This window comes from Kalmanozyma brasiliensis (genome assembly GCF_000497045.1).
Source record: "Kalmanozyma brasiliensis GHG001 unplaced genomic scaffold PSEUBRA_SCAF22, whole genome shotgun sequence".
NCBI classification, from domain to species: domain Eukaryota; kingdom Fungi; phylum Basidiomycota; class Ustilaginomycetes; order Ustilaginales; genus Kalmanozyma; species Kalmanozyma brasiliensis.
In genome coordinates, this window is record NW_015961962.1 from 185,967 (window position 1) to 213,789 (window position 27,823).

A 27,823-nucleotide genomic window follows, 5' to 3' on the forward strand; every position below is an offset into this window, starting at 1 on the left:
GCAAACATGAAGCCCGTCCAACTCTACACCGCTGGCACGCCCAACGGCCAAAAGGTCTCGATCATGCTCGAAGAAATCAAGGCGGTCAACCCGTCGTTCGAGTACGAGACGCACGCCATCGACATGGGCAAGAACCAGCAGAAGGAGGACTGGTTCCTCAAGATGAACCCCAACGGTCGCATCCCTACCATCTTGGATCCCAACAACACCGCGACCCACGCCGAGGGCTTCCCCGTCATGGAGAGCCTCGCTATCATGCTCTACCTCGAGAAGAAGTACGACGACGAGCACGTGTTTTCGTGGCCCAGCTCGGATCCTAAGGCCGACAACTTCCGCAACCAGGTTCTGCAGTGGTGCAGGTAAGTGCATTGTTCTCGGTCACACCATCTCGAGCCTCACACTGACAATGATGATCCTCATTTTGCATCGACGGCGTTTAGTTGGCAAATGGCCGGTCAAGGACCGATGCAGGGTCAGGCCAATCACTTCCGCATGCAAGCCACGGGTGACTCGAAGAACGTCGTCCCCTACGGCATCAAGCGCTACCACGACGAGACCGTCCGACTCTACCAGGTCCTCGAAGCGGGTCTCGAAGGACGCGACTACCTCGTCGGCGACGGAAAGGGCAAGTACTCCCTCGCTGACATGCTCACCTTCCCCTGGGCCCTCTGGTACCGCTTTGCCGGTATCAAGCACGAGGAGGTCGGCCCCAACGTCAAAGCCTGGATCGACAGGATCAAGGCTCGACCCGCAGTGCAGAAGGGCCTGCGCGTGCCAACCGAGAGCGAACTGCTCAAGAACTTGGACGATCCCAACTGGATGCCCCCCATGCCCGAGATCTGAGCTCGTCGGTTCGAAGAGTGTCGCCATGTACGAACAAGAAATGATATCGTCTGTCAGGTGTAGACCACGCTTGATCCGTTCGGGGTGCGAGCAATGCATCTGCGAGCCAGTGTATGCCGCCGTCGCTTGTGTGCGAAGTCAAGCTGCTTGCATGAGATCTTTGACCGTAGGATGAATCGAGACATGGAAGGTCGTTGGTCATCCGCATGATCAAAGGCGAAAAAAGTCACTGCGGAAATTGAGGCTTGAAAATTCGGTCATTTCACACCTCTCACTCGCATCGCTCGTAACGACATCGTGACTATCTTCGTTGCAGAACTATCGTTACAGGGCCCCTTTGACGGCCGACATCGTTCACAAATCTTCGTTCGCCCCTGTGCTGCCGGTCCGGCTTCTCGCCGCCGCCACCTCTCTCCCCGCTGCGCTCTTCCACGAGCTCGGTGGGCCTGTGACACTCCCCCTTGCACTGCTCCCGTTTCGATGCGACGAAGCCAATCGCGTCGACAGGGGCGTCCTGATTCCCGAGACGTCTCCGTAGTGCGTCATGGAGCTCTGCGTCACTCGTGGTGCTGCGACGGTCGACGGCGTGGTGGATCTCGGGATCGTCGAACCGGAACGGATCTTGGCGAGCGAGCCATAGGAGGACGAGTGGGTCATGCCTGAGCCTATGCTGGTGCGACGCTTGGCTGCGCCTGCCGACGGTGTGGAGAGCGCGGCTTGGGCTGCAGCGTATCGTGCTACGTGCGGCAAAGTGCTGGCTGGATCGTGGTCCATGAACTCGTGCGGTGGGAGCGGAGAGGAGCCGCCTCCGCGACTAGTGACGCGCGCGTGCAGCGTGTTGGGCGTTTGAGATCGTGGCAGGCCGAGACTGGGCATGGGTGGTGTGCCTCGATCGTCGAAGCGTGAACTTGGTCTTCGCACGCGTGACGGTACAGGGATGGAGGAGCCAATGGTTCGATTGCCGTCCATACTGGCTCGAGGTGTGCGCGGAGTCGACGCGGGGATGTGGAACGATTGATGACCGTTGGCGCCAGGTGAGCCGAACGTTGCCATGCGCGAGCTGGGTCGTGGAATGGCGCTCTCGTCGCCTGGCCCCACGACGCGTGACAGATCCTTGGCCGAGTTGATTCGTGCCTCAAGCGCTTTCATCTTTGCGATCATTTCGGCCATCGTCCGTTTCGATCCAGCAGCGCCATTGGCAGGGATGACGGAGCGAGGTGTTGATGGAATACCGGCTGTTCGTGTTGCTGCGCGGACAGAGGCGCGGAGCTGTGCCCGAGCCGAGGGTGACGATGTGAGACCATGGCTGCTGGAATGGCCTTGGTGCGAGGGAGTGCCTAGGAGCGTTTCTCTGCGAGACAGTGTCGAAGATCGTGTCGGTGCAGTGGATGTGGTGTTGGCTGGGCTGTCGTCTTGCACGGCTGCAAGCTGAGAGGGCTCGCCGGGTCGGACGTCACGGCTCATTCTGCGATTGTGGCCCATGGCTCCAAGCCTGCGTGAGATGGGCACCCGATTGATGCTGGGCGAGCTGAGGGTCTGCCGTGAAGATGGACGCTCTGCTGCGAGTGCTGATGAGGTATGCTTTCTGGGCGAGCTATCGAAGCTCTGCTCGGACCGCGAGACGGGCTTCTCGTCGAATGTGGAGCTGGCGAATGTATCTGCACGAGAGACGGCTCTGCTTCGAGTGACCACATCGCGAAGCACGGTCATCTCTTCGGTCATTTCGCGGAGCTCGTCCTTGAGACGCTGGTTTTCCTCTTCCAGACGAGTCTTCTCGATAAGCTCTTCTTCAAGCAATGCCGTCTTTTCGATGGTCTTGTTGTATCTGCCCTCCATGTCGGCTAGAGAGGAAGCGACCATGCGTTCGGCATTCTCGAGCTCGTCGTTGGTGAGCTCGGTATCTCGAAGCTTGGTCTTGTAGATGTCTACCGACTCTCTGAGAAGGGCAAGCTCCTTTTGAAGGTTGGTGAGCGTCGAGTTGTGTTCGGAGAGGGCGCGCGAGTACTTGGACTTCCAGTCTTCGAGGTCGCCCGTCAGCTGATCATTGCGACGCTTGAGATCCGAAACGGACTTGGTCGAGTCGGCAATCTCCTTCTCCATTTCTGTCTCGAGCTCTTTGCTGCCTTCCATGACATCCTGGAGCATGGACTCGGTTTCGCGGAGAACATCTTGCAATTCGGCGGCTTTTGACTTCCAATGCTTGATCTCGTGCTGCGGAGAGTCGAAGCGGAGGTCGGCACCATCTTCGCTCATCTTGAAGGCTGATGGAGCGCCGGCTCCAGCCTCTGCGGCAGTTGAGCTGATCAGATGGGGTGGAGATGTTGAGCAATGGAAGCCGTGAGGATAGAACACATTGAGTGAAATTGGCTCAGCCAGGTCAAGGCGCTTGGGTGGAGGATTTGGCAGGCAGCCCACTCGAAGCTTTGACATTCAAAAATCCAAGTCAAGCTAACAGAGACCAACACTTTCATTTCATATCATCGATCAATCGACGTTACAAGCCGATGTCCTGGATCTTTTCACGTTATCGCTGGGGCTTCGTTCTAGACGAGGGAGGCCCATGTGTTCAGCAATTCGTTGTGTCCATGCTCTCATGAGATCATCCACTCAGCTTTGCCTGCGAGCACAGCATGAGTTCCGGTGCAGAGAAGAGCAATCAACACACAGCTGTCATGCTCACAAGCCAATCGCACCGCTGTGTTAACTTATGTGATCACGAACCGTATCATCTGCGACAAGCTTGCCCCGAGTCCAGGTCGTGTGCAAAGGAGAGACCAACACAAAGACGCGCAGCAAAGGTGAATGACACGCGTGCAGACAGCGGAGGCTGTGGGGGCGTAAACAAGGTCGAGTGCGCCCAAAGACAACAACACTTCCCCTCAAGGCGCGCGCGCGCGTCCGTTTTATGATGTGAGATTGTCATGCTAACAGCTCAAGTCAAATTGCTGGTGTTGCTTTGCTGAGGCGCGTCTGTGTGCTGAGCCTTGTTTTGAGGCAGGCAAAGAGCAACACTTTTTTATGGCAGCCTCAGCCTCAGGCACGCAAACGACAGGCCAACTGCCTTTCCCTCCATGGCTGCAGGGCAGATCACGCTCTCTCGCCTGTTCGACCTTTATTCTGCAGCAGCAGCAGCAGCAGCAGCAGCAGCATCAACTCAGTTGAATCACATTTCACAACGCGACCATTCAGCAAGCCCGCCTTTCATATGATCACTGCTCACTTGCTCCTGAACACCACCATCATCACCACCACCTCCGCCCCTCAACAAACTGATTCCAAAGCGCATTCGGCTGAACTTGGCACAATCACACCTACTAGTCCGCACCGCTGCAAGCGCGGATCGCCTACGAGCAACCCGATCGAGCTGTGTTCTGCGGCCTCTCCTCCTCACGGTCACCACTGTCCTTCTGCGGCATCGTCACCGGCACATTCGCTTTCTCTTTCTTGGCAACGGATTCTCTCGGACTAAACACTCAGCCTTGAAAGAACTCACGCTCAGTCACCTAAGCCAGGCTAGGCTCAACTCACATCCACCATGAGCATGGACATTATGGGCGGCGCCGCCCCAACAGAGGACGACTTCACTAAATTGTCAATAGAGGAACGACTCTCCTCCAAATTATGGAAAGCACGCGTCTCCGCTTATGAGGACCTCACCAAAGCTTTCCCAAAAACCTCATCTGAAAACGACCCCATCTTTCGCCAGTATACCCGCAATCCGGACATCTTGAAAGCCATCGTAGTCGACAGCAATGCGGTTGCGCAGGAGAAGGGTGTGGACGCTGTCCGCGCTTTTGTCGAGTTCGGCGGACAGGCTGCCGGCAAGACAAGGGAAGTCGTCGTTCCCGCTCTCGTCGAAAAGTGCCTTGGCTCCACCCGAGCCGGCACAAAGAAGAATGCGCTCGAGCTCATCTCGTTCTATGCAGAGATGGAGGACGTAGTCGGTTGCGAAAGCCTCCTTTCGGACCTGCTTGACGGCCTCAAAGCTAAGCAACCCAAAGTCGTGGCTGGCTGCATCACCGCCATCAAGGACCTCGTCTGCGATTTCGGTCACAAGCAAGTCTCACCAAAACCCATCCTCAAGCGTCTTCCAGACATGTTCGCACACTCGGATAAGAACGTCCGAGCGGAGGCATCGCTCCTCGCACACGAGCTTCACAAATACATTGGCGCAGCACTCGAACCCACCATCGACTCGCTCAAGGACATCCAGGCCAAAGAGCTCCGCCAGCAATTTGCAGACATTGACGCAGCATCACCGTCCAAGCCCACACCGACACGCTTCCTGCTCAGCCAGCGCGAAAAGATGCAAGCCGCAGCAGCTGCGCCCGTGTCGCAATTGGGACCTGCTGATACACCCGGCGCGTCAGTCTCACATGCCGCTGCCCAAGAAGAGGACGATGACGTGGATCCGTACGACCTCGCTGAACCAGTCAATGTCTTTGGCAGTCGCGAGTTCCCCGCCGACTTTGAAGAGATGGTCAACTCGAAAAAATGGCAGGAACGCAAAGAGACGCTCGAGACCATTCTCAAAATTCTCAACTCGTCGCCCAAAGTTCAGCCAGACAGCCGCTTCGACGGCCTCGTTGACCATCTCGCGCTCAAGATCCAGAAAGACGCCAACATCAATGTCGTTCTCGTCTCGTGCCAGTGTCTCGAGGCAATGGCTAAAGGGCTTAGAGACAACTTCTCCCGCTACAAGGACAAGGTCGTGCCGCCCATCATCGAGAAGCTCAAAGAAAAGAAGCAGTCCACCGTCGAAGTGCTTGCCAAGGCGTTGGATGCTATCTTCCAGACCGTCTCCTTCTCCGAGATCCTCGAGCACATCTTTACCGGCGTCAAGCACAAGAACCCTGCTGTCAAGACCGAATCGATCCGCTTCCTCGTCCGTTGTCTTCGCACTACCAAGGTGGCGCCCGCCAAAGGCGATATCAAGCCGATCGGCGACGCCCTCGTCACTGCAATGGCAGACGGATCTCCCGACGTACGTGACGCAGGAGCTGCCGGTCTTGGTACTCTGATGAAGCTCATCGGCGAGCGACCCATGAACATCTTCCTCGACGGTCTTGATGACATCAAGAAGGGCAAGGTTCAGGACGAGTACAAAACAGCCGAGGTCAAGGTCAAGATGGGCTCTGCGGCAGGCGCAGCACCATCTGCGTCTAGCGCACCAGCGAGGAGACCGCCCGCCGCCGCATCTGCCGTGGCCAACCGCGCAGCGCCGCCCGCCGCCGTACGGGCCAAGCCACCATCGGCTGCACCTGCGCCAGCCGCGGGCAAGGAGAACCAAGCGCCAAGACCGGTCGCTCGTCCACCGATGGGCGCGGCAGCCCGACCTATTGGCGCCCGACCCGCCGCCCCTGCGAGTGCGCCAATCAGGAGACCGGCAGCAGCGACCTCATCCGCTCCCGCTGCTCGCCCCGCGGCAGCAGCTGCTGGTGGTGGCGGCAAAGGAGCAGCATCCGCTACCGAGCCAGTCAAGTATCGATTCCATCCCGACGATGCCGAAGCACGAGCCGCCGACCTGATCCCAGCTGGAATTGCAACACAGCTGGCTAGCGGCGCATGGAAGGAGCGTCTTGCTGGCATGGCCGACTTCAACGATTGGCTCAAGGTAGAGGCCGAGACCGTCGAATCTGAAATCATTGTTCGCGCCCTGGGCAAGAAGCCCGGGTGGAAGGAGAGCAATTTCCAGGTCATGGCAGAAGTCTACAAGGCGCTTCAATTGCTCGCCAACGACTGCCCTACCTTTGGTCGCCCATCTGTAGCGCTGTCTGTCCAGCCACTTTGCGACAAGCTCGGCGACATCAAGCTCAAGACACCTGCTGGCGAGACGCTCGTGACGTTCGCAGAGAAAACCTCCTTCGGCTTCCTGCTCGCGCAAGCACTAGGCCCGCTCGGCGCCCTCAAGGCACCAAAGGCGATCGCGGACTCAATCTTGTGGGTCGATCAAACGCTGCTCGAATTCGGCACGGCAGGAGTCGACGTACGCTCCTTGATCGACTACCTCGTCAACTGCCTCAAGTCGGCCAACGCGGCTGTGCGAACCAACGCCACCAAAGCGATCGGCACCCTGGCGCGCTTCCTCGGCACCGCACTCAACTCCTTCGTTGCAGACCTCAACCCGCAACTTCGCACTACTATTGAAGCAGAGATCGAGAAGGCCGCCTCCAACCCACCGCCTGCGCCAACTCGCTTCAGCGAAGAGACGAAAGCACCGGCCGGCAAGGCTGGAGCGGGTGGTGCGGGAGCAGCAGGAGCGGCCTCGGGATCCGCAGCACAAGTCAATGGCGTTGACGAGGACATGCTGGATGAGCTGGTCCCGCGAGTCGATCTGGACCGACTTGTGCCCGCCACCGCCATCGCACGAATGGGCGATGCAAACTGGAAGGAGCGCAAGGAGGGTCTCGAGGAGGTCCTCGCCGTCGTCACCGCGAATACCCGCTTGAAAGGCACCATGGCCGAGCTCGCCAATGCGCTCAAGATGCGATGCTCCGACAGCAACATTATGTGCAAGTCCATGGCGCTCGATGCCATTGCCAAGATCGCGACGGGTATGAACAAGCACTTTGAGCCGCAGGCTCGCCTTCTCGCTGGACCCATCACGCAGGTGCTCGCCGACGCAAAAGCTCCCGTGCGAGCCTCCGCAACCACGGCGCTGACCGCCATCGCTGAGCAGGTCGGCGCTGGCCCGCTGCTTCCGGGTATCGCCACGGTCGTCGAAAGCAAGACAGCCAACCCCATGCTCAAGCAGGAGATCTTCGCCTGGATGGCCAACTGGTTCGAATCGCATCCGCCGGAGAAGGGCATGGAGCTGGCGCCGCTTGCCTTGCCATGTGTGCAGTGCCTCGACGACAAGCTCGCCGCGGTTCGCAAAGCTTCTCTAGCATGCTTGCCCTTCATCATCATGCGAGCTGGCTACAAGCATGTCATCGAGCAGGCCAACCAGCTCAAGACTGCCTCCAAGAACACCGCTATTCCTCTGATTGATGCTGCCAAGGTGCAAGCGCAGGCAGCGGCCCGAGCTGCAGGTGCCGCTCCAGCAGCTTCCCCAGCAGCACCCACTTCGGCGCCTGCTCCTGCTGCTCGCGCTCTTGCGGCAAGTGCACGAGGCGCTGCTGCCTCGCCTGCCAGAGCTGCACCTGCTGCCGTCCCAGCATCGCCTCGCGCCTCGACGATTGCTCGTCCAGGCGGCATCAAGCCACCCACCGCGGTGGGACGTTCACTCAAGGCGCCGTCCTCGAGCATTGCACGCCAGCCTCGCCTAGCTTCGGACGGCAGCGACGGCACCACTGCATCGCGAAGCGCCTCGGCTTCTGCGAACGGTGCAGCAAGCCAAGCTGGTAGTGCTGCGGACCGTTCTGCGCCCCTGATTTCGGCGGATATCAAGGCGAAAGCGATGCGTGAAAAGCGCGAAGGCAAGGCCGCCAACTGGATTGCCGCCGACGGTGCACCGCGTCCCGAGCTCGTCGAAGTTCTTCGTCAGCAGTGCGACGGTCAGCTCAGCCGCGGCGTCACTGACTCGATGTTCAGCAAGAGCCATTCGTCAGAGAAGGACTTCTACGCCGCATTGACGCTGCTGTCCGACTTCATCTCGAGTCCCACATTCGCAGAAGAGCAGTACGGACTGTCGCCAGAAGAGACTGTCGAACGCACGATTGCCAATTCGGATCTCATCTTCAAGTACGTCTCAATCCGACTCACGGACAACAACACGAGCTTGTCGCTCAAGTGTCTCGACATTCTCGAACATCTCGTTGCGCTGCTCAGCACGCAGCAATTCCACATGAGCGACTACGAAGCCGCCTGCATTCTGCCCTGCCTCACTGCCAAGTTTGGTGATGCCAAGGTCGCCTTCCGAGATCGCATCCGCGAGATCTTCCGCAAGATGACCTTCATCTTCCCGCCGAGCAAGCTGCTCACCAGCTACCTCGAGAACGGCCTGCCGTCGAAGAATGCGCGCGTCCGCACCGAGTGCTTGAGCGAAGGCGGCTATCTGTTTTCCAAGAATGGCCTTCAGGTGTGTTCGCCCTCGCGGACCTTGCCTGTCATTGCCAAGCAGATCAGCGATCGAGACGCCAACGTCCGTACAGCTGCGCTTTCGACCATCGGCGAGGCGTACAAGATCATCGGTGACGAGGTCTACAAGCTGGTTGGCGCTTTGCCAGGCAAAGAGATGTCGATGCTCGAAGAGAGGCTCAAGCGAACGACGGCGCCGTCAGCTTCCGGCGCAGCGACGGCAAAGCCCGCGGTTGCGCCTGCTGCTGGCCGTGCCGTACCACGCGCATCCGTTGTGCCCTCTTCTGCGGCACCTCCGTCTTCTCCAGCGCGAAGCTCTGCAGGAGCCCCTTCCTCTCGACTCGCACGACCTGGCTCGACATTGCCACAGGCAGCAGCTCCATCTGCTGGCGTCAGAAGCCGTCTGCCGGCTCCAGGCGCCGGTCGCCGCGAATCTGCGATTGGTCTGCCCCGTCCCGCAGCGTCGTCGAGCGGTCTTGGCTCGCCTCGAGCATCTGGTGTGCAGGCCCCTCGTGACATCACCCGTCCAGCCCCTATCGCGGTCCCGGCTCGCGACGAGCTACTAGCCGACGAGCTCCCCGACGACGAGGACGAAGAGCTTTCCGTCGATCAGGCGATCAACCTGGTCGTAAGCAACAACGTCGAGCAGAGCGTTCTCGCGCTCAAACACGTCGAAGCGTTCATTCGAGAGGAGGAGCCTCAGCTGATTTCGCACGTCGACCAGCTGGCCATCGTGCTGAGCAAGCAGATGCAGCGCGCCTTCACTCCCGAGTCTGGCGTGTCGGGCAACGAGCGTCTCAAGAAGCACCTGCTGGTCGTGAGCACGTCCCTGTTCGACAAGACTCGGGTCTGGGAAGATGGACGCACGCTCGGATCGTACCTGTCTCGCTCGGCCCTGATCCCGCTTTTGACGGTCCTGCTGCAGCTGCTGATCCAGTCGACCTCGCGCACCGACGATCCGACGGCGCAGAACGAGTCCAAATTCCTCAACGTGATCGTGCTCCGCTGCTTCTCGGCATGCAACCTCAACCTCCTCTACGGTGCATGCCTCCAGATGCTGACGGAAGCCACCGAGGACTTGCGCGAGCTGGAAGGCGAACTGCTCGAGACACGATCCAAGTTCTCCGAGCTGCTGGTCAAGTGCTTGTGGAAGATCGCCAAGCGTCTCGAGGACAGTCTATCCCAGGGCCAGGTGGAGCCGCAGCAGCTCTTCGCAGATGTCGAAAGCTTCCTCCAGGCGATCGCGCCGTCGGAATGGCGTCAGCGAGCCCAAGACGGCGTTCCGCTCGCCGATTTGCCCTTGCGCACGGTCAAGATCATCCTCTCGCACACGTCGAACCACTTTGGCGAGGAGGCGCTGAGCATGCTCGACATGATCCCGCAGCCCGAGAACAGCTACGTGTACAAGTACCTCATTCGGATGCTCAACACGGCTGCCGAGGGAAGCGCAGCGGACACGGCGGCAGTGGCGGATGTGGACGGCGATGCGGTAGCCAAGCCGAGGTCCGGTAGCAACGGTGCAGCGCACGAGCGAACCAACAGCCAGAACGGCAACGGCAACGGCAGCGTCGCCGATGAGGCGAGCAGCACGCACCACGCCGAGCTGCGAGACATCTTCCAACGCATCTCGAACAAGTCCGAGTCACGACAGGGCATTCGAGAGCTGTACGAGTTCCAGAAGCGAAACCCGCACCTGGAGAAGCATGTGGAGAACTCGCTGCAAAAGACGGGCCCGATTTTCCAGAGGTTTATCAAGCGGGCGCTGGCGAACCACGCTGCGGAGGATCCGGATGTCATCAACGGTGATGGTGCCGATGCTGGGGTGGCGGGTGGGGAGGAGATCAAGCGTGTCAGTACGCCGTCTGGGGGTAGTGCGAGTGGAAGAGGCACACCTGGCACGCCCAGGTCGAGTAAGGGTCCTGCAGGGACCGGGGCAGACGGGTCCATGGGCAGCCCGACCAGCTCATCAGCTACCCAGTCGCCAAGGGGATCATCGATTCGCAGCTCGGCTGCGGACGATCGTCTTGCCCAGCTGAGGGCCAAGTTCTCGCAATAGTCGCTCAAGCATAGTTAAAGTGTAATTTGTATCGTTATCACACCTTTGCTGCTTGTGCTGCAGAAACGTTTGTATATGAGGCACAGACAGCACAGTCGCACACCCACCAGCGTCTCCTTTGCGATGGACGACCTTGCCATTACCATCCCACTTCCGTCGATCCTCACCCGAACAGCACCGGAGACACCACATGCGCCCACACATACAGCGCCAACACCAGCAGCAGCAACAACACCAACACGATGGCCAGCAACCCGAACCTGTACCTGTACAGCTCGGCCAACTGTTCCAGGTACTTGAGCATGACTTTGCCGTCCAACTTGCTCTCGCCCTCCTGTCTCAATCCGAAACTGAAGGGGACCTCTGCGATGGCGTCTGCGGAGACGCCGCTCTTGACGAGCAGGTCGAGAGCGATCTTGAAGCCTTGCGCGTTGATGTTCTGATCGGCGTTGGCGAAGGCGCGTTTTGAGATGCCGAAGAACCCGGACATGGGGTCGGAGGCGGTGGTGAGGGGACGGGCGAGCATGCGTGCTCCCGAGGAGATGATCTGTCTGTGCAGCGGCCAGTCTTTGTCCATGCTAACTCCTGCGCCGTACCTCGTACCTAGCACGAATTGCTTCCTGTCGGTGATGGCGAGTAGCAGGTCGGGCACTGCCTCGGGTGGATGTTGCAGATCCGCATCCATGCAGATCATCCGTTCGCCTTTGGCCTCTCGAAACCCACGAACGACGGCGGAGGACAGACCGCGTTCCGAGGTGCGAACGACAATCCGCACATTGTAGCCCTCCGATTGGAGGGTGGAGACGGTCTCGACGGATCCATCGCGAGAGTTGTCGTCGACAATGATGACTTCGGCATCCCTAAACTCGCTCGCCTGGGGATGCGAGGCGAACGCCTGAAAGAGTCTCGTGACCAGAGGCCGGATGTTGAGGTTCTCCCTGAAGGCTGGGACGATCACGGAACACGACGCCGTTGACGATGAAGAGGAAGAGGTGGGCTTGCGGGACTTGGCGGCGTCCATGTCGAGTGCTATTGACATCGTCAAGAAATGTGGTGTGGTATGGTGATGGTCGAAAGTGACACGCTGCACCACTTTTAGAGTTCTTCTCTTCTCCGACGTGCGGCGCGGGGGCTGCAAAGAGGTGCATACGGCGCGTCTTGGGCTGGTCTGTGATCATTCTGAAGTATGTTAAACCGCGTCTGCCATGTAAAGGGTTGATTCCTCGACGCCCGTGCGCGAAAGTGGAGGTTTGGCAGCCTAAAAAAAGTCATCCTTCTCATGACACACACACACGACACTTCACACGGCAGAACGTCACTCTGGCGCTGAGTGAGGCGCCGATGATGATGCCGCCGACTTGAGTTGCCGAAGCTAACAAGGCGGGGTTACTGCTTCTATCGCCGCACGCCCGCCCTTCGCCGTGAGATATAAGCCCTTCTTTTCGCACCTCCTGCATCTGCCTGCCATCATCACCATCACACCACGACAGAACCACAGCAGAACAATCGCCCAACATGCCCGCCTCCGCAGGTTCGTATGCCCTCTTCCAGTTCGGTCGCCAGCTTGCTCCCCTTCGCGCCAGGGCGATGTCGACCAGCACCCTGGCGGGGACAAGAACGGCGGGCGCTCGTCAGATCAGGCAGCAAGGCTTACACTTCTCCTGTTCACCTCCGCGTGTTCTTCCACCACCAATCTGCTCTTCGCGATCCTTTTCCACCTCGATCTTTCGTACGATGCCGCGCACTGCAGAGACCGCCAGCTACCGTCTGAACCAGTAAGCGTTCCACACCCCCAACCTCCCCTCCCTCTTTGGCCCTTTCTTCCTGTCGACTGACGCTCTCCTCCTGTTTTGTGTGTGTGCAGTGTGATGCTTCGCGTCAAAGACCCCAAGATCTCCCTAGCCTTCTACCAAGACATCCTGGGCATGGACCTGATCGATACGCACGAGGCCTCCGACTTCACGCTCTACTTCCTTGCCTATCAGCACCAGAAGGGCGTCCCGCGTGGTGAACGCGAAGCGGTGCTCGAGCTCACCCACAACCACGGCACGGAGAACGACTCGAGCTTCTCCTACCACAACGGAAACCAGGAACCCAAGGGTTTCGGTCACCTCTGCGTCAGCGTCGACGACATCGAAAAGGCCTGTGCCAGGTTTGAAGACAAGGGCGTCAAGTTCCAGAAGAAGCTGACGGATGGAAAGATGAAGAACATCGCGTTCATTTTGGACCCTGTAAGTTCCCGCCCCGCCCCTTCGGTATAAGGTAGACGTAGAGACTGATGAGTTTTGATGATGTGATGGGTGACAACACAGGACAACTACTGGATCGAGATCATCTCGTTTGCCAAGCCTCAGTAAGCGTCCTCACACCCCGCAAGTGTTCTCGGATGAAATCAAGCCTTTTCGCCCCTCAAGTCGCTCTTTCGCGTGGCCGTCGAGACGAGCGTGCTCGACCGACTGTGTGGCTTGCTGCCTTCCCCCTTTTGAGGCGTGTGCCAGCCTGGGCCTGTGTCGGAGTGCGGTCTGATGAGGGCCTCGTTGTGAGCACGCGCCGAAGAGGGCCAGGCGCGGCTCACAGCAAGAGGCAACGCTGTCTCTCTGCGCGAAGAGGGCTGTGAGAGCGACGCTCGCGCTCGGAAAGGACCGTCGCTGATCTCCTCCCTGTCACACTTCCATTGCTCTCAGACGCACAGGGGCAAGAATCTGAAACCGCATCCACACGATCACACTCGAACAATCACCAATCTGCATCCGTTTGCTATCCGTTCGCCTTCCTTCACAAGGTCTATATCGACGCCAAGCCCTGAATGAATCGCCGAACAACATTCTGTCCTTTGACCAAGTTCCTCTGTCTCAGCCTCTCGTTGGGCAAATGGGCATTATCGCTACTCTGTCCCATGGGCAGGTGCACCGCGCCCGCACCCAGCTCCTTCTCCAGAATCGCAATGGCGGGAATACTTCCACCCTCTCGAATCGAGATCGGCTCTGCGGACCATTCCTCCTTGACCGCCTCGCGGAGGAGCTGGAAGTACTCGCTCGAGTCGGAGCCGAGCCACCAGTCGGCGCGGTGGTCGACGGTCAGGCTCACCTTGTTCTTGATGCTCGGCCGCGCCAGGGTTGGGTAGAGCGAGTCAAAGGTCGTGTTGATGTGCTCCAGGAGCGAGGCTTCGATGGTGGGCAGGTCTTGGTCCGGTACGAGACGGAGGGAGACTTGTGCGGAAACGCTGGATGGGATGACGGTCGAGTTGCCGGGCCCGGAGACGCGGATGTTGTGCACCGAAAGGGAAGGATTGCGCCACTTGGCCATGAGAGAGTCCACCGTCTCGCCGGCGTTGGATGTAGACGATTGGAGGGATTGCTTGAGGCGCACGATATCTTTGTACGCCTGGATCTCGAGGTCTGTTGTCGGGCGGACGGAGGAGTAGAAGCCCGGGAGAGCCACCTCCTCGCCGTCTGCGGTCAGCCGAGCTAGCAGCTTGACCATGTCAACCATGGGCTCGCGGATCGCACCGCCTTCAACTCCAGAGTGGACATCGCGATCGCCGCTCGAGACGCTGACGGTGGCTCGGACAACTCCTCGGAGGCCAATGGTGAGACAGGGTGTCTCTTCGTCCAGCCAGTACGAGTTGGAGAGGAGCACCACGTCGATTTCGCCAATCTCGCTCTTGTACCTTCTGACTGCCTCGACGAAGCCGACCGAGCCGTTCTCCTCTTCTCCTTCGATAAGAAACACAACATCGGAGTGGAGTCGACGTGTTGAAAGCAGATGATGAACTGCACAAGCAGCTGCTAAGATCGGGCCCTTGTTGTCCGACACACCGCGACCGTAGAGGTATCCATCTCGTCCATCCAGCATGAATGGATCCGACGTCCAACTTCCCTCAGCTGCGATGCAGTCGTAGTGGCCATAGAACAGGCACCTTCTCTTGCGCTTTGGTCGTGATTGGCGACCATCCTCGTCCTCGTCTTCTCCCTCGACAAGGTCCTGCAGATGGTCAAACATGACAGATCCGCTCAGACCCTCTCCTTCGCCCTCGTCCTCGTCAAGAGCATCCCTGTCGACAGTCATGTAGGATTCGGACGAGTCTGTGGTTGCCGAGGTCGAGGTAGATGCGGACGTTGAGGTGCTTCTGGAACGGTCGAGATTGTTCGCCGCTGTGCGGCGTCGCCTGGATTGCTTGGCGTTAGCCTTGAACGTGGCGAGCACCAAAGGATTGGTTCCTCTTGGATTGGGGAGGATGCGAGCTTCGGCGCCGAGCTCCTGGAAACAGGTCTTGAGGAAGTGAGCCGCTTGTCGGCAGTCTTCCCTGTGCTCCTCGCTCGAGCTGATGCTGGGATAGGAGATGAACTTGCGCAAAAGCGACCGGAGGAGCGGCCACTGTGCTGAAGCAGCCTCTTCTGTGTTGCCGTTTGTCGTGATTGTGAGAGGGTATGAAGGCTCTGTTCCGGCTGCATTTGCACGTATGGTGGTGGCGGCGATTGGCGTCGAGCTGAGCGAAGGGGAAGTATTTTCGAAAGAGCGCCGCTGTGCTTCTCGTCTGAGTGCTGTACAAGTATCTTCCTTGCTTGAGGAGAACGATGCTGGTTGCTGACCGGGAGAGGCATCCCAAATTTTGATGAGGTTGTCGCTTGACCCTGTGATTAGCTGAGAGATTTTGCTGTGCGTGTCGTTCGTAGTGTCTGCCCCGTCATCGTCTGTAACCATGCTTCTTGAGTCGTAGCTCTTAAGCTTTGCCAGCGAAAGAACGATGCCTTCATGAGCTTGTACCCTGCTGACGCATCGGAACGATCGATCCCAAGTATGCACCTTTCCATCTGCGCCGGCCGTGAAGAGCAGACCCGATTCTGGACAAGTCTCGACACAGATGACATCGTCGGTGTGCGCTCGGATGGTGCGGACCAAGGTGCACGTCTCGAGGTCCCACACTTCGACCTCTCCGCCCTGCAGTCCTGAAAAGAGGGTGGTCTTCCACGAAGCAAGCGCAAGGACGGCGTTGCCATCCGCGTTGGGGCTTTCGAGGGTTGCGAGGAGAGAGAGGCCTGAACGAGTTGCGTGCCAGAGCTTGATGGTCTCGTCGCCCGAGCCCGATGCGAGAACCGTAGGATGCTGAGTGTCTCCTTCCAGAGTGAGCAAAGCGAGGCAGTAGACGTAGCCAAAGTGGGCAGAGACAACTGATGAAGTCGAGGGAACGAGCAGCGTGCGAACAGAATCGGAGTGCGCATCGTCAGTCGAGTCGGCTGCGTCCATCGCAGGAGAAGAGGAGACAGCTGCACTGTCGAGGCGCTGTGATGCGGCGTGAAGCACCTTTTCCGTCGATCCTGCAGTAGAGAGAGCGCCGTTCGAGAAGGTGCCTTGGTCGGAGCCTGCCAACGGCGAGTTCTTCGAATGCGTAGCGAGTTTGGCGCTGCTGAGTGCTGAGACAGCAGCTGGCCTTGTGCTGGTGCGTGTCGGGGTCGAAGTGCCTGCCGTTCCCATGCCTGACCTGCTGAGCGCGACGGGAACTGAGTCAAAGAACTTGTGCGGTCGAGCCGTCACGTCCGGGGTCGAGATGATCGGACTATCCGTGCCGCCACGTTCGGTGACTCCGATGGCAGAAGAGTCGCCATCGGGCTGCTTCCTACTTGACTCGCCGACAGTTCCGAGTGTTCCTCTCGCGCTTCCGCCTCGTTTATCGAATCCAGCGAGGCAGATCCACTGTATCGATGTTGATTGACAACCGATGTAGAGCGTCTCAAGAATGGAACACCATTTGAGCGCAAAGATGTCACCAACGCTGTCTTCGGCTGGCAGCACCACGAACAGCGGAGCGTTGGTGACTGTGTCCCATATCCGCACCGTGTTGTCGCCAGAGGAACTGAAGAGCCAGTTCTTCTCAGGAGCTAGCTCTAGCGCAAGAACACTGCCGGTGTGGCCTTGCAGTTGAGCAGTAGACTGGAAGGTGCCAAGATCCCAGACATTGATATAGCCCTCCTGTGAGCCTGAGTAGAGCACATTGCGCTTCTCGTCCACTGCCAAAGATAGAACCGAAGAGTAATGATTGATCGTGTGGCTCAGCAGCGTATCGCGAGAAGCACCGCCGGATGCTCTTGTTTGCAGAGAGGACGGTCCGGCAAGCTTAGTCTGAGATAGACCGTGGCTGATGTCGCTGAGCTGACGAGACGATGCCGAGGCCTGGTGGAAAAAGTGTTCATAGTGAACGTTGGGAGAGCACATGCTGATTGTCCATGACCGAGACTGCCCAAGTGATGTGGACGGGGCGGGACGGTCTTGTGGGTCGGGTCGGGTGGAAGAACAGGAACCGTGGTCGCCTGAGGTGAGGGGCACGCTCGTCTTCTCGTTCTCCTTCAGGGTCTTTCGCTGCTGTGTGTGCATGTGACTGCAGCTTGGTCAAGGCGTCGGTGATATGGTGTCATTTTCCACGAGAACAGGCTCATTCTCTGTCACACGATAACGGCGTGGCCAGCCGATTCAGTCTAATCTCGGACCTGGACCCCGATGTGTAACTGATTCGGATCGCGGGACTGCAATTTGGAAGACTTGGATTTGAACCAGAAAAAGTCGAAAGTGACTTGCAGGAAGGGTCACTACTGACCTTGCTTTGCTGCGTGTCGCATCTTCCTTCGATTCTGACCACGACCTCCTTTCTTCCATCCCACCTGCTCCCTCTCGCAAGGCTCAAACCGGTCGCACTGGCGCGTTGAGCTCTCGAAGCTTGACAAGGCATCCGTGCTGCCCGCCATGCCCAGCGCCAAGGCGTCATCGTCCTCCTCGGCGGCAGGGTCTAAGCTCACCAAGCTCGAGACGGCGCTCTATCGAGCTGCTCAATCAGCACCCGGCGGCATCATCACTCAAGACCAGATCTCGGAACAATTCAAACATGAGCAGATCGATGACCGGCTTCAAGCCATCAACGGTCTTCTGCGGAAGAATCTCTTCACCGCACAATCTCTCCAGGGTACCATCCAATTCGCCGCTACCGCCAGGGCTGAGGCCAGCATCATGGGCAAGCTCGACGAGAACGAAACCATGGTCTACTCGCACATCAAGGACGCGCGCAACGACGGTATCTGGACAAAGCAGCTCAAGAACAGGACCAACTTGCACCAGACCATCATCAATCGATGCCTCAAGTCGCTAGAGCAGAAGCAGCTCGTCAAGGCAGTCAAGTCTGTCAAGTATCCAACCAGGAAGATCTACATGCTGTTCGGTCTCACTCCGTCGATCGAGCTCTCGGGTGGTCCGTGGTACACCGACAACGAGCTCGATACCGGCTTCATCAATGAGCTGTCCATGGCCATCCTAAACTTCATTCGGTCCAAGTCCTTTCCCAAGAACGGCCAGTCAAGGGCGCTGTTCCCGACCAGCCACACGTCGCAACTCCCATCAGCCAAAGCTATCCACTCATACCTTCGCAACGCCGAGCTCACTGAAACCCAGCTCGAAGTCGAACACGTCGTTTCCCTGCTCGACATTCTCGTGTACGACGAGCAGATCGAGAAGATCCCAGTGCTTTCGCTCAACGGTGGAGGTGGAGGCATCAACGAATTTGACGAAGAAGATCAAAACTACTCGGACTCGGAGCGCTCAACGGACGGCAGTGGATCGGACAGCGAGTCAGCAAGTGGGTCAGACAGCGAGTCGTCGGCGCAGGAAACAGGGTCAGACAAGGGCCACGGAAAGAAGAAGATCAAAAAGGAACGCAAAGTTGATGATGATGAAGACGACGACAGCGACGACGAGAATGCTGGTCCGGTCAAGAGTGGCAAGCGCAAGTCGGGCTCAAAGTCAGAGTCGCGGAAGAAGAGCAAGAAGAGCAAAACATCTTCGCGGCGGACCAAATCCAAAGACAAGCGCAGCAGTCGTTCAAGGTCACGCTCTAGGTCCCGCTCTCGCTCCCGCGCCGCCTCCTCAGACGTCGAAAATGGATCCGAATCCGATGCATCGTCCTCATCTTCAGATCACGGACGCAGACGGTCCAGCAGCAAGAAGAGTCGCTCCAACGGCAAATCTTCCTCAGGCATGGGTGACGGTGACTTTGTCCCATTCGTATACAGAGCCATCCGACCACACTCGGTCAAGGTCAGGTGGACGGAAACGCCCTGTGGACACTGTCCCGTCTTTGACTTCTGTGACGATACCGGCCCTGTCAACGCCGAGACTTGCGAGTACTTTGGAGGCAAGGAGGACGAGCTCGGCAGGAAGGTCAAGAATGGCTGGATCGACACGATCGCATTCGACGACGACGAGGAGGAGCCAGAGGAGGCCGACGAAGGGGACGATGTCAAGATGGTGGATGATGCATGATTTCCGAGCAAGACTCTTTTGCAAATAAGCTTCTTTGTCACATTGGCTGCGTATGCAAATTGATTGTGGGGTTGACCGGCTCAATGATCGCCGGAAGTGGATATTGTGAGACCCGTTAAGCTCCCACCCTTGGAAGACTCCAAGGCGAATCAAAAGCAACCTTTGACTCAACATGCCGAAGCACGAGCCTTGACTCATGCCTTTTGAGCGACAGCTTGAGCCAGCGTTTGACTCCTGCATCTTTCATGCATGACGGCGTAAGATGCATTGGCGTGGGACTCTCCGTGCCGCTTTCCGTTGTCAAGGAACGACGATTGGGAGTCTGTGTCACCACGCTTCGTCTCCTTCAAAAAACCCCCACCCCATGAAAGGAGTGGGCGGACAATGCTCTTGAAGTGCAGCCGCCGGGCTCAACTCGGTGCATGTAGTAGCTTGCCCATTCGTTCTGCTCTTACGCCCACGCCATTCAGAATAAGTCATTGAACGCCCCAGACTGAGAAGATCTCGCGGTGGTCTTCAGTCTCTGAAAACGTCTATGACCGCATCGCGCTGGCATCATTCTCATACACTGAGCTGACTATGTTGCACTTCAAGCTGATGGCGGACGCGGCTGTCGACAGCGGTACAATTACTTCACCGACCAGTCACAATGCCAGATCGACCATGCATGATGCAGAGACTCCCGCCAACGAAGCAGGGATGAGACTTGCGTCGGTGGATTGGTTGACAAGCTTCGCCTCGGTTCACGCGTGCCTTGAACTGTAAGCTCATCTGAACACCTGACAATGCACCAAGAAGTTCATGTGACCCACAAAGGTAATTTGACTGCATCATGGTCAACACTTCCAACCCCTGTCTCGAGTCGTGCAGTGTGAAGCATGCCGGATAGGCCTTTCACTGCTACAGGGGTGCTGAAGCATCAACGGATGCTCTGGACCGTACCAGGGTGTTGGCTCGGCAGCCTATAAGAGACCCTCATCGCTTCTTACCCTTTCCTCTCGGCTCCTCACTTCCCTCCTCTCTCATCCACTCACCGTAGTCTTGCCGGTCAAGCACCTTCTGAATCCTCGCCCCTGTCCACTTCTGCTTTCTGCCTTTCCCAAATCACCTCGCTCCCCGAATTTTCTTACACCACGCGCCATTTCTGTCAACATGGCTCTCAAACTCAACATCGGCCTTCTCGCCGTCTCCCTCTCTCTCGCGCTCGTCCACCTTGATGGTGCCAGCGCCGGAATGGCTACCCGCTACTGGGATTGCTGCAAGCCCAGCGCCTCATGGAGTCGGTAGCAAACTCATGCGTCGTTGACGATCTGTGACATTCACGGAGCATCTGATATGCTTTATTGAACGAAAGGCTGACCTCTGAACGAAATATTGTCCTTTCCTCTACTCACAGACAACAAAGCTCCCGTCTACGCTCCAGTTGACACCTGCAAGGCGGACGGTGTGACCCTCATCGACCCTTCGCAGGCCGACCAAGGTCAGAGCGGCTGCAACGGCGGCAACCAGTACATGTGCAGCTGCATGCAGCCCTTCAACGATGAGTCGGACTCTACCCTTGGTCTGGGCTTTGCTGCCTTCAGCGCTGGTAGCGAGTCGGAGACCGACTGTGCGTGCTACTACGCCGAGTTTGCTCACGACGGTCAGGGCAAGCCGATCAAGCGCAACAAGCTTCTGTTCCAGGTGACCAACACGGGTGGCGACGTTCAGAGCGAGAACATCGACTTCCAGATTCCCGGTGGTGGACTGGGCGCCTTCGCCCAGGGCTGTCCTGCTCAGTGGAGCACTCCTGCCTCGCAGTGGGGTCAGACCTACGGCGGTGTCTCATCCGCCTCGCAGTGCAGCAACTTGCCCCATGCCCTGCAGGAAGGCTGCCAGTGGCGATTCTCGCAGTGGGGCGACAACCCGGTGCTCAAGGGCGCACCCAAGCGCGTTCGTTGCCCCAAGAGTCTCATCGACCGATCAGGCTGCCAGCGCAAGGACGACAACACGGTCAGCCCTTACTCCGGCCAGGTGGACAGCGGCAACACGGCTGCGCCTGCTCAGTACAAGCGCAACCGAAGTGTCTGCCTGGGTGGCAAGAAGGAAAGCTACGGCGCTCCCGGTACTGGAGGTTCTCATGTTCAGCCGATTGGCTACGGTTCTGGAAACGGTGGTGCTGCTGAGGGCTCCAACAACGGCGCTGGACAGGGTGCTGGCGATAAGCCGGCTCCTGGAGCCAATAATGGCGCCGTTTCTCCTAGCTCGAACGGTGGGGGCTCTGCTCCGCAGGGCTACAGCCCAACCAAGCCCTCGGTCCCCAAGGGCCACAAGAAACACCGCGTCTGCCAGTGGGAGTGATCGCGTTTCCTGCTGTTGCTGCCCGTAACTGAGCTCACTCCCGTAGCTGTCCAAGTCCGCCAGCCATCGCTTCGCTTCGCTTCTCTTCCGTAGACACTCTTCTCCTTCTGCGAGGGAGATTCTTCAATTCACTTCCTCCTTTCCGTCGGCGTAACAGCCATCCATTTTCTCCTCGCGTGTCCGTGATTACGAGGTTGAAGATCTAAGCGAGTCTGTCAAAGTCTGAGCTTAGCTGCAGTGCCAAGGGTGAGTAGTGACTCGAAGATCGTGGCTGCAGATGGCGACTCTGCATTCGGAAAATTTCAAGAAGATCACCGGCTCGGGTGGGAGCATCAGCCTGAGCTAGAAGAAAGAGCTTCGACCTCATGAGAAGGTGATGCGGGTAGAAAATCTCCACTTGCTAAAGTCACACATCAAGGTTGCTTAACATAGCTCATCCTGCCAAAGGGTTAAACGAAGGTCGGCTTACCTCATTTCATCCCACCTTCCTGGTCCTTGTACTCGTCTTCGGCCTGTCAGTGTCACTGCAGACCCTTGGATCTCGCGCAGCAACCTTAGTCTGGCAGTCGAAGGGGCACCCTCGGACTCTTCTTGCTCTGTCCTCCCGTTCCGAGTCTATTTCCAGTATGCCGCCGACTCCACCACCTCGTCCGGAGGGCTTCTCTTCGTCCTCAACCACGACTCCATCCAAGACTGGTCAGACAGCCTCTACCATCTCGGCCTCCAATTCATTGCTCGATCTACTCGCCGGCGCTCCTGGGCGCGTCACTTCGCCGCCTTCCTCATCGGCTGCCGCCTCGTCTTCACTTGCTTCTCTTCTCTCTCAGCCATCGGAGTCGCAACAATCCCCGTCGCCCGCGTCGTCCGCACCTCTCCCTACGCCTTTGAGCGCGCCTTCGACAAACGGAGTGCACAAAGCCCCAGGGATCGCACCAAGCGCCATGTCTGACTCTTCGCAGCAGCAGCAACAGCCGGGGCGAGACGTGAGCCACCTCATGCAAAAGTTCTTGGCACCTTCCTCTCCGCTGCTAGTGGTATCACCGAATGGCAAGACCGCTGAAAATGCGGATCCAATGGAACAGACGTCCAGTCCCAGTCAGCCTTCACAAGCCCCTCAGAACAAAGTGCTCCAACTGCCACCTTCCCCTCCTAGCTCCGAAAGCAGTGCGACCGCCACAAAGCTTCGTCCAGCGCCTACAGATCAGAAATCCTCAACTGATGGAACAAAGCCTTCAGCGCCCGGTCAGGAGACACCTTCTGCCAATGGTCCCTCTTCCAAGTCGTTGCCGCCTCCACCTGCTTCGAGTGCGCCCGCAGCCCCCTCGCCCTCGGTCAAGACACCATTTGACTTTGTCAGTCCCTTCGACATGCTTTCCAAGCGCGATGACCCTGTCACAACAGCCCCAGCAGCTCCCTCTCAGTCATATCCCGCCGCTCAAGCCAAACAGGAATTTATCCAGTCTTCCAATGGATACGAAGCCGCGAGCGCAGGTATCGAAAGCTTGCTTCAGAAGCTCTCGTCATCAGCGCAAGCAAACAAAGCTTCTCAAAGGCCCTCCTCAGCCGGTCAGACAACTTCGCTTCTGGCCCTTGCTGGACCAACTCCACCACCGAAGAAAACGGAACCAGAGAGCCAGCCATCAGAGACATCTTCAGCTGTGTCTGCAAACACTCCCGCTTCATCGGGCTCGTCTCCAACTCGACCAACATTCCGAAGGCTGCCAACCGTTCCCGCCGTACTCAATGCACCGGACAAGCAGCATCACGCCTCACGCCACGTCGCATTGCTCAGACAAGAAGATGCTTTCGATGATCCCAAGTCTTCGGGACTCTCTGTCCTATCGCCTTCTCGCTCCTCCAGCGCTCCCAGCATTGCTACCCTCGATCTTGCCGCCAAGCAGCCAGGTGGCCTTTCCAGCTTGAGACACACCAAGGTCGAGACTTCGGGTGTCGCTCTCATCTCTTCACCCTTCCATTTCCCTTGCAACGTCTCCGCTGCCGGCCTCCTTCCAGCCTCGCGCGTCGCCAACTTTGGCCACGATGTTGCCTGCTACAGCATGTCGAAAGGCAAGATCAGGCTTATCCACGTCGGAACAGGAGCGAGGCTGTTGGTGCAAACGCCCAAGAAAGCTTCCATCAGGTCCATTGTCGCCTTCGAGTCGGATGAGAACGGCGGAACTTTCCTGCTCGCCGCCCTGGTTGAGCGATCGAAGGATGCCCAGGACGAAGGCGTCGTCCTCTGGCAGGTCCCTTCTGCCTTTGTGCTGCAAGGCAAGGAGGATTCAGAACCTACTCTGCTCGCTCGCGTCACCGCCGACCCTTACAAGAGCACCTTTGTCTATCGCTTCACAGCTATTGCCTGGAACCCGACGCAGCCCAAGCTCGCCATCTCTACCAGCGATAGCAACGTCGTTGTCTTCGACGTAGGACGACAGCTGCTCGCATCATCCAAGAGCTTCCGGTCATTTGACGAATCCGAAGTCGACCCGCAAAGCAAAGACGTGGCTCGCAACGAGCCTCTGGCCGGCTTCGCTTTCTCCCCGGACGGGACCATGCTTGCCACGATCTCGGCACCGCTCGAAGGCGACGTCTCGTGGATCCTGGGCTTCAAGAGCCTGGACGGGAAAGCGTCTGCCGTGGACGACATGTCCTTCCTCATCAAGTCACCTTTGCAAGAGCCAATGATCATCAGCCATCTCTCCTTCATTGCTGGATCCAACACGGACGGCGCTGAGAACGACGATGCCTCCCAAGCCACAGCAATTCGAGGTGTCCTCATCGGCTTCAGATGCAACACCATCTTGGGTCTATACGATCTCGCCTCGCGCTCTTTCAAGCATGTCTGGAAGTTCCAAAGCCCACCACAGGCATCCGCGGGCGTGGAGGAGCACTTCAACCTCGTCCACCTGGACAAACAGAGCAACACCCTGTTGGTTTGCAACAGCTTCCGCTCATCCATCTTTGCCGTGCCGCTCGATCTGCAGCCGCTCCCCTCCCTTTCGGGCGGCACCAAGCTGGCGGATCGTGCATCGCTACCAACCCGCCTCGAGCAGGGTCTGCTGCCATGGAGCATCCAACTCTCCTACCCGATCGAAGAGTATGCTCTGCAGGACCCATGCACTTCGGTGACCATCAGCTCCAATGTCGATGACGCGGACGAACCGGCCAGGCTCTTCGTGGCCTTCCCGGAGGGCATCAGCGTGGTTCAACTGCTGAAGCCTGAGTGTCCTGCCGAGGAGTCTGAGAACAACCTTGCAGCACCGGCTGACGAGAAGCCCGAGGCCGAGCCTGTCCCGGTTGCAGCGGCACCAGAGGAGCCGTCTCAAGCATCCGCGATCGATGCACAGCCAGCACTCAGCAAGTCGAGCAAAAAGAAGAGCAAGAAGAAGAAGGCTGCCGCTGCTGCTGCCTCTGCAGAGGAAGCGGTTCCCAGCAGGCCTGAGGAGTCATTTGACATCAGCCAAGCGCCCAGCGCCGAGCCTCCTATTGTCGCCGCTTCGGACGAGGAGCCGAGCGAACAGCATCCTTCAGCTTCGACACCCAGGGGAAGCGCATCCGTTAAAGAAGCTCCAGCGCAGCAGCCTCCAGCCGAGATCAGCTTTTCTGCCGATGATGTCAATGCCGCCCTCTCGGACACGATCACTTCGGCAGTGCACGACGCCGTTTCTGCCAACATCAGCAACGGCTTCCAGCAATCCATCGAGACCGCCATACCTCAAGAGGTAGAGCGACTCATCACCTCGACCGAACTCAAGGCCGAGCTCACCCGCAACATCGCCCAGACCATCCTGCCCGCAGTACAGCGAACCGCCATGGAGGTGGTCAGCCGCGTTCTCGCGCCTCACTTCGAGGAGGTCATGATGCAGGTCTCTGACCGCGTCGAGCGCACTATCGTCTCGGAAATCACCAACGTCAGAAAGACGCTGATTGCCGAGCAGGCCACATCCTTGAACGACACGGACAAGGTGGTCAAGGCGATCCAAGAACAAGTCAACGACGTGCTTGTGCGGGTCAAGGACCTCAAGGTTCAGCAAACAGACAAGATTGTCGAGCTTAAGACCGAAGAGGCTCCTCGCGAAACAACAAAGCTGAACGGTGCGAGCCGACTCGTCTCCACCTCTGCAGACGAGCTCTCCGAGGTCGAAGCTGCTCCCGCCGTCAAAGCTCGTGACTTCTCCGAGACCGCACCCGCTCCCACCACCCCTCCTCAGCAGAACGCTCGCAACACGTCACTCGAAGGCATGCAACTCGCGCCGGCTGCCCTGCCGACGAAGTGCCGCCTTCCTGAGCGCGTTGCCATCATCGGTGCCGGTCCCGTTGGTTGTCTCGCCGGTCTCGCTTTCGCTCAGCGTGGCTGCAAGGTCGACATCTTCGAATCTCGCCCTGATCCGCGCACGGACGAAGCGGTCGCACGTGCATCGCAGCGCAGCATCAACCTCGCACTCTCCACTCGTGGCATCACCGGTCTTCGCAGCGTCAGCCTGGTTGGCCTAGGCAAGTACGCCTCGAGCGGCAAGGACCTTGCTGATCTCGTTCTGCAGGACTCCGTGCCTATGAGGGCAAGAATGATCCACGTCGTGACGAAGCAGGCGACCAACGGCAGGGACGCACAGGTCAAAGAGATCAGCCAGTTGTACAGCACCAAGGGCGAGAGCATCAACTCGGTGGATCGCGGTAGGCTCAACAACATCCTGCTCGACCACGCCCTGATGCATCCCAACGTCGACGTGCACTTCGAGCACAAGCTGCAGACCGTTGACTTTGACCACGATACGAGATCAGCGGGACAGCAGGCGTCGGTGCCTGTCGCCAACGGTGTCACTGTGAAGAAGTCGATTCGCGGTGCCAATGGCAACAGGCCCGGCGGGGAGTCGTCTGCTGATGAGTCGTATCGTCGCGGCGGGAAGGGCAAGGCTCTTTCCAGTAAGAACCGACGCAATGGCCAGCAACAGCAGCAGGCCAAGTCATCTGCCGCCGATCGTCTGCGCCTCGAGTTCAACGTGCACAGCAACAACCAGCGTATTCCCAAGACGACGTCCACGCACCTTGCGTCCTTCGTCGTGGGCTGCGACGGCGCTCACTCCTCCATCCGCTCCGCCATGGGCAGCCTCATCCGCATGCACTACACGCACAACTACATCGACACGGGCTACGTCGAGCTTTCGATCCCGGCACGCACCTCGCTCTCCTCGGGCTCGCGCATCCGCGGCTCCGGCGGGTCAGACGGCAAACCCGGTGGTCACGACGCCTTCCACCTCGACCCGAACCACCTGCATATCTGGCCGCGCCACTCGTTCATGCTCATCGCGCTGCCCAACCTCGACGGAAGCTTCACGTGCACGCTGTTTGCGCCGTTCAAGATGTTTGCCTCTGAGCTGTCCAACAAAGACGGCATACTGAGTGTGTTCAGGGAGCACTTCCCGGATGCACTGCCTCTGATCGGCGAGGAGAAGCTGGTGGAGAGTCTGACGAGTCGTCGCGCGAGTGCGCTGGGGAGCGTCCAGTGCGATCCGTACCACTACAAGGACCGAGCGGTGCTGATCGGCGATGCGGCGCATGCGATGCTGCCCTTCTACGGCCAAGGGCTCAACTGTGGGTTTGAAGACGTCCGTGTGATGTTCGACATCATCGACGACAGTGAGGTGCTGCAGGATGCGCTGGAGAGGTATACCAAGGAACGCCACCCGGATTTGGTGGCCATCTTGCAGTTGGCCGAACAGAACTATCGCGAGATGGCGCATAGCGTCGTGTCGTGGCCGTACCTGTTGCGGAAGAAGCTCGATGGGCTGCTGATGAGCGTGCTGCCGGCGAGCGTGTGGAGCAGCTTGTACGCCATGACGACGTTCAGCAATCTGCCGTACTCGACGGTGATCAAGGCCGAACAGCGACAGCAGCGGGTCATCAGCAATGTCCTGCTCACGTCGGTTGTTGGCGTGCTGACGGGTGCTGTGGTGGGCGCGTACAGGACAAGGGGCGTCTGGCAGCCGGTTACGAAGGGATGGATCGAGGGGCTGCAGAAGAAGGTCGCGTAAAGCAGCTGACGTTGGTTCATGTCGTCTGGAACACCAGTCACGTAGCAAAGCGAGTAGCCTTGCAATCTCACTGATGATTCCAGACCAAAGTGCGTGTTTCTGAGCACATTTCTGGTGAGGACATGATGCACTGACAGCGAAGGCAGCGAGTGCAAGGCCAGGAAATGACAACGCTCAGCTCATCCGCACAGTGCTTCACCGCTCACCCCGCACTGAACGCTTCACAACC

The 27,823-nt window shown here is 58.4% G+C and overlaps 9 protein-coding genes across 9 annotated transcripts; 6 read left to right on the forward strand and 3 right to left on the reverse strand.

Annotated features, from left to right (window-relative positions):
- Nucleotides 1-6: 6 nt before the first annotated feature.
- On the forward strand, nt 7-843 carry PSEUBRA_003531 (Glutathione S-transferase, C-terminal; the record flags this gene model as incomplete). Its single annotated transcript, XM_016436612.1, has 2 exons — nt 7-359; nt 441-843. 2 exons carry the CDS (start codon nt 7-9, stop codon nt 841-843), a joined length of 756 nt encoding a protein of 251 aa, XP_016292063.1.
- Nucleotides 844-1,197: 354 nt separating this feature from the next.
- On the reverse strand, nt 1,198-3,096 carry PSEUBRA_003532 (NUDE protein, C-terminal; the record flags this gene model as incomplete). The annotated part of the gene is made up of 1 exon (XM_059465093.1): nt 1,198-3,096. The coding sequence occupies one exon, from the start codon at nt 3,094-3,096 to the stop codon at nt 1,198-1,200; it is 1,899 nt and encodes a 632-aa protein (XP_059320628.1).
- A 1,282-nt stretch (nt 3,097-4,378) lies between these two features.
- Nucleotides 4,379-10,918, forward strand: PSEUBRA_003533 (CLASP N-terminal domain protein; the record flags this gene model as incomplete). The annotated part of the gene is made up of 1 exon (XM_016436608.1): nt 4,379-10,918. One exon carries the CDS (start codon nt 4,379-4,381, stop codon nt 10,916-10,918), a length of 6,540 nt encoding a protein of 2,179 aa, XP_016292065.1.
- Nucleotides 10,919-11,081: 163 nt separating this feature from the next.
- PSEUBRA_003534 (Glycosyl transferase, family 2) lies at nt 11,082-11,957 on the reverse strand (the record flags this gene model as incomplete). Its single annotated transcript, XM_016436621.1, has 1 exon — nt 11,082-11,957. The coding sequence occupies one exon, from the start codon at nt 11,955-11,957 to the stop codon at nt 11,082-11,084; it is 876 nt and encodes a 291-aa protein (XP_016292066.1).
- Nucleotides 11,958-12,652: 695 nt separating this feature from the next.
- On the forward strand, nt 12,653-13,275 carry PSEUBRA_003535 (Glyoxalase/fosfomycin resistance/dioxygenase domain protein; the record flags this gene model as incomplete). Its single annotated transcript, XM_016436618.1, has 3 exons — nt 12,653-12,693; nt 12,783-13,149; nt 13,231-13,275. 3 exons carry the CDS (start codon nt 12,653-12,655, stop codon nt 13,273-13,275), a joined length of 453 nt encoding a protein of 150 aa, XP_016292067.1.
- A 427-nt stretch (nt 13,276-13,702) lies between these two features.
- Nucleotides 13,703-17,290, reverse strand: PSEUBRA_003536 (Peptidase M20; the record flags this gene model as incomplete). The annotated part of the gene is made up of 1 exon (XM_059465094.1): nt 13,703-17,290. One exon carries the CDS (start codon nt 17,288-17,290, stop codon nt 13,703-13,705), a length of 3,588 nt encoding a protein of 1,195 aa, XP_059320629.1.
- A 366-nt stretch (nt 17,291-17,656) lies between these two features.
- On the forward strand, nt 17,657-19,222 carry PSEUBRA_003537 (RNA polymerase Rpc34; the record flags this gene model as incomplete). The annotated part of the gene is made up of 1 exon (XM_059465095.1): nt 17,657-19,222. One exon carries the CDS (start codon nt 17,657-17,659, stop codon nt 19,220-19,222), a length of 1,566 nt encoding a protein of 521 aa, XP_059320630.1.
- A 1,152-nt stretch (nt 19,223-20,374) lies between these two features.
- Nucleotides 20,375-21,562, forward strand: PSEUBRA_003538 (Glycoside hydrolase, family 45; the record flags this gene model as incomplete). The annotated part of the gene is made up of 2 exons (XM_016436609.1): nt 20,375-20,501; nt 20,619-21,562. 2 exons carry the CDS (start codon nt 20,375-20,377, stop codon nt 21,560-21,562), a joined length of 1,071 nt encoding a protein of 356 aa, XP_016292070.1.
- Nucleotides 21,563-22,188: 626 nt separating this feature from the next.
- PSEUBRA_003539 (Pyridine nucleotide-disulfide oxidoreductase, NAD-binding domain protein) lies at nt 22,189-27,594 on the forward strand (the record flags this gene model as incomplete). The annotated part of the gene is made up of 1 exon (XM_016436605.2): nt 22,189-27,594. One exon carries the CDS (start codon nt 22,189-22,191, stop codon nt 27,592-27,594), a length of 5,406 nt encoding a protein of 1,801 aa, XP_016292071.2.
- Between the last annotated feature and the right edge of the window lie 229 nt (nt 27,595-27,823).